Source organism: Otolemur garnettii, unplaced genomic scaffold (genome assembly GCF_000181295.1).
Source record: "Otolemur garnettii isolate 467f Iridium unplaced genomic scaffold, OtoGar3 scaffold00063, whole genome shotgun sequence".
NCBI lineage: Eukaryota > Metazoa > Chordata > Mammalia > Primates > Galagidae > Otolemur > Otolemur garnettii.
In genome coordinates, this window is record NW_003852458.1 from 7022773 (window position 1) to 7033492 (window position 10720).

At 36.4% G+C, this 10720-nt stretch overlaps 1 protein-coding gene across 1 annotated transcript in view; it reads right to left on the reverse strand.

Moving 5' to 3' along the window:
• Positions 1-3002: 3002 nt before the first annotated feature.
• C9 (complement C9) overlaps positions 3003-10720 on the reverse strand; it is a 57033-nt gene continuing 49315 nt past the window's right edge. Inside the window, exons 10-11 of the mRNA XM_003792989.3 lie at positions 6472-6697; positions 3003-3373 (exon numbers count right to left, since the gene is read on the reverse strand). Coding sequence (XP_003793037.2) covers positions 6473-6697 — 225 coding nt within the window. The 3' untranslated portion in view covers positions 3003-3373; position 6472. The remainder of the gene's footprint in view (positions 3374-6471; positions 6698-10720) is intronic.

Sequence of the window (10720 nt, forward strand, 5' to 3'; positions counted from 1 at the left end):
TGAAATATATACTTAAAAAATGGTTAAATTGGTAAATTTTATGTTATGTTTATTTTGCCACAATAAAAAAAATAACTCCTTGTTATTTTCAGAATGTGTTCCCTGTTGAGACCTAAGTGCCAGTGTGTGAGATCAAGAGGTAGGGCCTTGGAATGATGATTGCGCCCCTCTGGGACGCTCCTTCTTCATGAATGGAGTTAGTGTGCCTCTAAAAGGGGCCTGAAAGAGCTCATTTACCTCTTCCTCTGTGTGAGGATGCAGCAAGAAACAGCACCAGAAAGTGAGCCCTCACCAGACATGGAATCTGCTGGCATCTTGATCTTGAACTTCCCAGACTCTAGAACTGTAAGAAGTAAATTTCTGTTGTTTATAAACCACTCAGTTTAGTATATTTTGTTACAGAAGCTGAAACAGACTAAGACTGTTCACTAAACCCCTCCATTATTTAAGGAAGAGTACTAAGCTACTCTGCCACCTTTGTGGTTGTCTAACGTCATTAATGGTAGAGTTACACTTGGGATTAATAGCCTTGCATAACAAACATAGTAAGAGCTATTGTTTACTGCTTTTCAATTAGGTTATAAGATTTTACATGAATGATCTCAGTAAATCAATTTATCCCTAAACATGCACATATTTTAGGACTTGGGGTTTAGTAACTTACCCATCACTAAATGGCCATACCATTCCCTTTTCTTGGACCATTTTGCTGATCTTACCATGATAGCAGGTAATGGGCATGAGGTGGGGGTGGAGTGGCAGGAGGAGGTGGGGCCAGCAGAGATAGAGATAGATAGATGTTGTACTGTTCCACGAGTTGCATGTGTGAAAATAGTTTCATTTTGTAAAAGATAGGAAATTTAACTAACTGAACCTAGTCTTTGATATACCATTTTGGATTGTTTTTCAGATAACTATTGGAATACTAACTGCTGTAATTATATCCCACTACATAATCATAGGGTCTTGAGGTTAGACAGCAGTGTAAAGCCATATTGAGAATCCCAGCCCACTCCTTGAACATTTATTAGTCAACAGGTATATGTCAGCTGTCTGCTCTGATCAGTAGAATGAATAAGTGACTTGAGTTTTGAGTATACAAAGGGAGAAGTGTAAAAACATAGGCAGACCCTGAAGCTGCCTTTGCCTGTCAGTTCCATCTAGCTTTTCTAGGTCCTTCTGATAATGGCTCCTTTGTATAGTAGCTCAGTGTAATGATTTGAATGTACTGCTTGGGCTTCAGAGGACCATTTTCCCTCCTGTCCCTTTCCTGGAATTGGTGGTGATATGGGGTGAGGGGATATTTATAATGCATTCCATCTGCCTAGGCTAAGCTATATCTGCTTTCTCCAAATAACAGTCCAGGTTAAGCCCTGTGATGCCTAGTAGCTGGGAGGTGATCATCTTTCCCAATTTCTATGATTCTCTGTCTGTGCAGGCCTCTAGACTTTCTGCTCTTTGCCGCTTGTTAATGGGCAGTTTCTGATGTCTCAACGGTGCTCCCTGCTGGAAATGCTTTATCAGATACAGCACCTCTGGTGAGAAGTTGGAGGATCCTGCCATCAGCAATGAGCCTGGACCAGGGTTCCTGTCCTTCTCTACTATAAAAAGCACTCTGAGAAATCCTAATATTGTACAGGAGTCTGGTCAAGGTTTAACTCTTTTACTATTTGACATTTGTAATTCCTAGGGGTAGAAGGAATTCTCAGGAGCTGCTGTAGTAACTTCTCCTTGAGCCAGAGTCTGTCTATTAAAAACTCTCGATAATGGTTTGTTGGAGTGGAATTCAGCATTTACATGTATTTAACAAATCCTACTTCTTTCTGACTCACTTAGTGTTTTGGAGGACAGGGCACAGAACTCTTGAGTTCCAACAGCAAATTTAGGACCCTAAAGGGCCTGAGTACTTTTATTTTTAGAGCACAATCTCCATATCATACATAATATATTAAAATGCATCCCATATCTGGTAACACTTTCTTGTTTAAAAAAACCTTGAAAATTATCTTAAAATTTTGCTTCTGAAATTATTTGACTATCAGCAATTTATTTACTGTTATCTCTCAGCAATCATATACATTTTGGAGAATGTAGGAAAAAACTAACAAAATTTATTTATAAATATGTGAAATGTCTATTAATAATAACAGTTAATGAAGTTGATATGATACATATTGTTGATGTTTAATTAAATGTTAATTTTGATTTTGCATTTTTCTTTTTGTATTTTGGGATTTTTTGTCTATTTCCTTCCTTCCCTTCCTTCCTTCCCTCCCTCATTTCCTTCCTCCCTCCCTTTTTTTCTTTCTTTCTTCCATTCTTCCTTTCTACCTTCTTTCTTGTTTTAGAGTTCTTAAGCCTATTCAAAAGTTCCCAGGCCCTAAGTATTATGTCATCTGATGGATCAAATTGTACAGCCAATGTTAACGAGCTTCTAAGGTTGGTAGCCTTGCCTTATACAATTCGTGAAGGTAGGTATTAAATGGAACCATGTAAAGTTACTGTGTTTTGTTTTGTTTTGTGGTAAGATATGATTGAAGAGAGGCAACAGTTTATAGTTGTACTCTTGTGCTACCAAATACTATCTCTTATTTTTTTTCTTCCTAAGTGGACTTTTGTACTCATTAACCATCCCTTCTTTATCCCTTCCCTCCTACCCTTCCCAGGCTCTAGTAACCATCATTCTATTCTCCGTCTCCACGAGTTCAATGTTTTTTAAGTAAAGTAATACTTTTTGATTTCAAGTACAAGACGATTTTCCCCTTGGACATGCAGAGTTAAATTGGAGAGCTGAGACTAATTACCGCCAAGTGCTGTGCATGTGGTAGGTGCTCAGTGCGTATTTGCTGAATGAATGTATGCATGTATAAACAAATAGCCAAACACCACATGACTACATAAATAAGAGCTACACTGCTGGGACAGATGTGTATTGGAACAGGCAGAATATATTAATCATACTAAGTAGTTTGGCAATCACTTTAAAGTCTTTTCAAACAACATTCTGTTTTTAATTTAATTTTGTTTTATTAGCAAGAGATTGGCATTGCCTGTAGGAGAAACCAGTTCTGGCATATTGCACTGGTAACTCCTCATTAGGGAATAAAAAATGGAAACATGGAGTTGAAGGAAGGAAAACAAGCACTATAGACATAAGAAAGAGGAGACTTCAGAGGTTGGTAGGATTTTCATGGAGCATGTTGCTTTTTACTTGGCAAAAAAGAGCATCTCCAGGGGAAAGATCTTAAACTGGAAGGTCCTGGTGTTTTTTCTTCCATATGAGCTCAAGGAAACCAAGAGCTCTACTTTTTTCTTTTCTTTTCTTTCTTTCTTTCTTTTTTTTTTTTTTGGTAGGGAGTTTGGGGTGGCAATCCTAGAAAAAAAAAAAGAGTATTAAATCTTAATGATTACTAGAATTTCACATTGGGTCTATCCACCCATCCATGTATTTGTCCCTTTATCCCATATCGCCATGACAGGCCAGACTCTCTAGGTGCTGCAATGGGGTTTAAGACATAAGGCACATTTCCCTGCTGGGGGGGCTATTCATCTTGGGTAGGAAAAGTTAAGTTGATTAATGCTGGAAAAGCAGAGTGAATGTACTGAAGGAGTATTGATAGGAAACTGATTCCTGGAGAAATTAGAAAAGATCTTATCAAAGAGAGGCTAAATGGCCTGGGTTCAAAACAGAGGTTTTAACCCTGGCTATAAATTACAAAAAACCAGTACATTAAAAAAATGATCTATGTCCAGGTAGGATCTACCACATCTGATTTAGTTGGTTTAGGATGGACATCTGCTTTGTTTTGCTCTTGTTTTTTACCTTATATTTTCTTAAAAAAATAGAAGGAGAAGAAGATAACCAGGTAAATCCAATGATCTGCCAGGTTGAGAACTATTGATCTAGAAGGAGTAGAAATACAGAAAGTGAAAGAAGGAAGAGAAGTTGGGTTAACTGAGGGAGGAGAAAGTTGGGAGCATTCCAGGCTAAGTAAAAGGCATGGAGAAAGAAAGATAATGTTCTGGGGTTTTCATTCTCATCATGGGGTAGGTTCAATGTAAGCCAGAAGCCAAAGCTGAAAATGGATGCCTGGAAGAGTTACTCTGAGGTAAAGACTCAGCAAGAGAGATTTCACCATAGTCTAACATCTCAGCAAGAAACTGGTAGACCATCCTGGGTCAGATGTGAAAAGTCAACTGCAAGATAGCCAGTGACCTAGGAAAATATTATATACTAGGGGGAGGGAACTTGATCCTTCATTATTCATGAAACACAAAATGTGGAACTCAACCAAACCAAGAAATGTGCGTGCGCACACACACACACAAATAGTTTAAAACCAGTGAGAATGCTGGTCATGGCAAGAAACTAAAATCAAAAAAGAAAAAAAGAAGAAAGAAAAGTTGATGAAAACAATAGGACCTCCCAAGAAGCAAACTAAACCTATGAATACTTTCATTACTCATGGTAGACAAGATTCCCATAAGAAGTAATTTCCACCAAAGACTAAGCCCATAATAAAAAAAATCACTGAGCAATGAAGGAAGAAAAATATGCCGTGAGAGTTGGTAGACTCCGACTTAGCAGAGAATTGGACTGCAGAAACTATATACACTGGAGCAATATGAAAGAGATGTCCACACAAATGTGTTTAATGCATCTAAAGAGATAAAAGTAGGAAAACAATCCAGAGAGCTAGGAAAGGAAAAGACTTAAAAAAAGAATCAAACAGAAATTTTAGAAAAAGTCTTTCTTTCTTTTTTTTTTTTTTGGGACAGAGCCTCAAGCTGTCGCCCTGGGTAGAGTGCTATGGAGTCACAGCTCACAGCAACCTCCAACTCCTGGGCTCAAGCGAGTCTCCTGCCTCCACCTCCCAAGTAGCTGGGATTACAGGCACCTGCCACAATGCCTGGCTATTTTTTGGTTGCAGCCATCATTGTTGTTTGGCAGGCCCAGGCTGGATTTGAACCCGCCAGCTCAGGTGTATGTGGCTGGCACCTTAGCTGTTTGAGCCACAGGTGCTGAGCTGGAAAAATTATTTCTTAATAGGTCAGTAAAAGGATAAACTATACAGTTGAATGTAAGAATTAGAAAATTAGAAAATAGAAGTGTAGAAATCACAGAGAAAATAGCAGAATATTCCACTCAGGGAGAAATAGGTAGAAAGCAGAAGTCAGAAGTACCAAATAGCATGGATTTTTGGATAGTACACATGTTTTTTGGAATGCAAAGTGCTGGATTGATGCTCTAGATAGATGAGAAAGAGAGTTATGATATATTTATAAATCAATTATCTTAACATTTAAATTAAATCCTAGCTTACATATTTTGTCACCATATTATTGAGAAACATGGCTAAAGTAATTCTCCATATAAGAAGTAAAATAAAACTAATACAACCTTTTTGAAAGGGTATGGAGAATCCTCATAGAACTTGAACTAGACCTCCCATTTGATTTTGCAAGCCCATTAGTGGGCTTCTACCCAGAAGAAAAAAAAAAATCCTTTTACCATAAGAACATTTGCACTAGACCATTTATCACAATTCAATTTATAATTGCCAAAATGTGTAAACAGCCTAAATGCCCTGCAACCCAGGAATAGATTAACAAGCTGTGGTATACGTATACCATGGCATACTATCAAGCCACTAAAAAAGATGGAAACTTTACATCTTTTGTATTAACCTGGATGGAAGTGGAACACATTATCCTTAGTAAAGCATCTCAAGAATGGAGAAGGAAGCAAGAACCCTATGTACTCAATTCTTAGATGATGACAATTGATGACCTAGTATATGGAGGGAGGTGGGGAAAGAAGAGTACAGGGAGAGGGAGGAAGTGGGGTGGGAGGTCACGGGGTATGACACATCTCTTCAGGACAGGACACAATTGTAAGAGAGACTTTACCTAACAAATGCAATCAATGTAACCAGGTTCTTTGTGCCACAGCTCACAGCAACATCCAACTTCTGGGCTTAGGCGATTCTCTTGCCTCAGCCTCCCAAGTAGCTGGGACTACAGGCTACAATGCCCTATTTTTCCTTAAAAATAGGTTTTGAAGTATATATGTCTATGTATGTACAGACATACACATATATATTTACCGTATATAATATAACTATATATAAAGTACATATGACATACTCATATATGTATTTAACATTTGTTAATTCTAGATAGTACTTGGATGTTATTTTTTCTATAAATATTTTTATAATGAAAAAGTAATACAATAATTATGATTTATAATTTATTTATAATTATATGTAAATATGTAGAGGTACATGGAAGATGTCAAAATGACACATAAAGGTTCATTTTTTCCTTTTATCTATTTAGTTATTTTTTTATTCTCTGTTTACATGAATAATCTAGATGTTTTGTACAAATTAATTCAAGGAGTAGATTTCAAAATAACCCCAAATTGCACATTTTTGTCCATAGTAACATTAAATAAATTTTTCTCACCTTAAAGTCTTCGTTTGGTGATTTCACAGGCCAGCCCCTCAAATGTGAATGGGCAGGAACACAGACACTGTCCATCCAGAAGAACCACAGTGCCTCCATTTTGGCATGGGTGGCAATTTCTCTCACTGAATTCGTTGACATACTCTCCAATGGCTCTTTCCAAATTTTGTTTCTTTAGGTGTGCATCTTTTATTTTCACTGGAACCAAATTATATATAGGAGATAGCTGCAAGGAAGCAAAACAAGGAAGTAAAACATCTTTTTCTACTGATAGAGCTTATAGAATACTCTTTACTTAATTGTTTGTTGATTTATTAATTCAATTAAAGCTTCTTGAATGTTCATATTGCCAGATGTGATGTTAGGTTTCAAGATTATATTGGTGATTAAAACTGGTCATACTACTGTGTTTTCCGAAAAATAAGACACTGTCTTATATTTATTTTTTCTCAAGAAGACACACTGGGGCTTATTTTCAGGGGATGTCTTCCTCTCCACGCTGAAATGCAAGACCCATTGCTAGGTCTTATTATTGGGGTAGGGCTTATATTTAATAAATGCATAGAAATCCTGCTAGGACTTATTTTGGGGGAGGTTTTATTTTTGGGGAATATTTTTGACAGTATCTGCTGTCAAGGAGGCCACATTGTGGAGTTGATAATTAAGAAAATAATGACATAGATTAGTTTAAAATAGAAACTGTGATGGGCTCTACCAAGGACAGTTATTTACCTGTACTTTGAAAATGAAAATTAGAGGGATTTAAACTTGTAACCTGCTAATTTATCAACATTACTTTGTGAATTGTGTTTTTGCTGCCTTCTTCCCTCTTCCCCTTTTCCAGAAGGTATCCAGATGCTTCAATCTCTTACTTAAGAGGATGTCTGTGTACAAGGCCAAGTCCAGAAAGCCCTGAAGGCAATTTTTTCCTTGGCTTTTTCCCCCTAAATGCCTGAACTCATTGAGAATTTTTTGCTGAGAGAAGGAGTGTGGAAAGAATGTCACTAAGACAGCACATTCCTCCAGAAAAGGAACAGAGATTATAGCAGGTACTTTGAGACATAGCAGGACTAGTGGAGTGCCCCAAGGATGCTATATATGAAAGATCAGAGATCTAGACTTGTCAATGATTTCCATGAACAAGCCTTTTATGAAGGGCTTGAAACTTCTTGACTCTGAGTGAATTGTTGGTGCCTGAACAATAAGATTATCCAAGTGACTACAACAAAGACTTAACATATATCATATCCCCATTTCCTGGATTGAAGTATCAGAATTCTACTATTTTTAGGCAACAGGGAGGCCTTCCTTGAACTCCATCCAACAAATAAATGAGAGATTAATTTTCCAGCACCATGAAGGGATCTCAAGGTAAAACTTAGTTAGACTTAAAGAAAATGAGGTAAACAAACTAATTTTTGTACACTCAGATTCCTATAGTAAGATACATATTAGATACATAATAGAATCAGAGAAGTTTGGGAAGGCTTGCCTGGGAAAATGACTAACCAAGTCAGAGAGAAGATCATTTTGGGCATATGGTGCAGAACTGTAGATGTTTTAACATGTAGGGGGAATTTAGGGAGGTGGTGATCAAAAGATATAAAATTTTAGTTATATATCAGGAATAAGCTAAATATATAAATATATAAATATTTATCAGGAAATCTGTTGTGCAGCTTGATAACTATTGGGGGTAAAAATTTACTAAAGTGAAGGGATTATAACATATATAAAAAAACCTTATGGCCAGGTGCAGTGGCTCACACCTGTAATGTTAGCACTCTGGGATGCCAAGGCAGGTGGATTGTTTGAGCTCAGAAGTTTGAGGTCAGCCTGAGCAAGAGTGAGACCCCCATCTCTACTAAAAATAGAAAAACTGAGTCCAGAGCATTGCTTGAGTCCAAAAGTTGGAGGTTGCTGCGAACTATGACACCAGAGCACTCTAACCTAGGATGACAGCTTCAGATTCAAAAACAAAAACAAAACAAACAAAGCACACACACACAAAAACCCCCAAACCTTACATGGGCATTTAATTTAAGAAAATTCAATTTCAATTGTGTGACTTTAAAATGATGTTTGAGTGAATAAACTATTAAAAATAGATGCTCTTTCATGGCATAGCACTTTAAAATAAGAGACTATACACTGGAGAAAAGAATCCCTATTTAATAAATGGTGCTGGAAAAACTGGTTAGCCACATGTAGAAGACTGAAACTAGACCCACACCTCTCAACATTGACAAAAATTGACTCTTTCTGTGTAAAAAAATTTAAATTTAAAACAGAGAACAATAATAATTCTAGAAGAAAACATGGGGAAAATTCTTGATGTTATCAGCCTGAGAAAAGAATTTATGAAGAATATCCCTTTGGCAATTGCAGCAGCACCAAAAATAAATAAATTGGACATGATCAAGCTAAAAGTCTTCTTTACAGCTAAGTGTACAACAACTGAAGGAAAAAGACAACCTTCAGAATGAGAGAAGATATTTGAATGCCATGAATCTGACAAAGGGCTGATAATTAGAATCTACAGGGAATCCAAACTAATCAACAAGAAAAGAGGAAACAATCCCATTTATAAGTGGGCAAGAGACTTGAACAGAACCTTCTCTGAAGAAGACAGATGAATGGCCAAAAAACACATTAAAAAATGCTCATTGTTCTTAATCATCAGAGAAATGTAAATCAAAACCGGTCTGAGACATCACCTAACCCCATTGAGAACAGCACATACCACAAAATCCCTAAGCTGTAGATGCTGGCATGGATGCGCAGAGAAGGGAACACTTTTATACTTCTGGTGGGATTGCAGACTAGTATAGCCTCTATGGAGAAAAGTATGGAGAATCCTCCAAGAGCTAAAAGTAAACCTTCCATTTGATCCTATTAATAGGTATTTACCCAGAAGGAAAAAAATATCATTTTACCATAAGGATATTTACAGTAGACATTTGACAAAGACAAAAATTAAGGTGGAAAACACTGCTAGAAATAAAGAGGGACACTTCAATTGACTACAAAGATACAATGATCCTTAATTTATTGCTCTCAGTAATAAGTCTCAAAATAAATAAAGCAAAAATTTATTCAAGTCCAAGGAGAAATAAATACACAGATGTAGTATACATCTATAGATTCCTTAGAATTTTTGAAGTAAATGGTCATGCTATGTGCAGATAGTTTTACTTCTTCCTTGTAGTCATGCATTTTATTTTTTCTTGCTTTATTGCACTGGCCAGGACTTCAAGAACAATGTTAAATAGAAAAAATAAGAGTAGATATTTTTCCTTTATTCTTAATTGTAGTGAAAACAAGTTCAAGATTTTACTTTTAAGTATAATGTTAGCTGTCACTGCAATGTATAACAGATGCCCTTTATCTTCCAAATGCCCAATACATCCCTAAAAACAATACCCATTAGTAATCAGAATATTGTCGACATAGCCAATTAGAAGGGCTAAACAAACAAATAAATAGAAATAGTAACAGTATTAAGTGTTGAGGAGGAATATGAAGAAATTCAAGAATGCTAAATAAATGGGGAATATTTGGTGCTCGCTCATGGATTGAGCAAATCATCATTTTAAGATCTTAGCTTTTGCCAAGTTGGATTCAGTGTAATTCCAACTGAAATCTGAATATCGTTTTTCTTTGTTGAAATTGCCAAGCTGATTTTTAAAAATGCAAAATTCTAAAAATTGCCCAAACCTTCTGTGGAAGATTTATGTGTGGGGGGGGGCTGGCTTTTCTGGGTCTCAAGTTTTATAAAGTTATAGTACTTGTGACAGTACGGTATTATCTGTAGAACATCTAATACTACTAGCCCCATCCACATGTGCAAACTTGATGTATGATAACAGTAATCCTGAAAAACCTTGGGGGAAAGGCCAATTTCAGTAAATGTTCTAGCACAATGAAACATTCAGAGAAGATTTTTTAAAAAATCACCTTTTAACTTGTAACATGCGGACATACACATACACACACACCAACTCTAGGTTGATTGTAGATCTAATGTAAAACAAAGCTTTTGAAAGATAATACATAGAAGAGTATCTTCAAGACATTCAGGTCGGAAAAGATTTTGAATAGGACATAACAGCACTAACTTTAATGAAGAGAAAGATATATATGACTATATCAAAATTTTAAAAATCGTCAATATCATCACCCATGATAGGAAGCATTACTTCAACAGTATTCTCACCAAAAAATGCCTAACTTCAATCTACTCTAAACC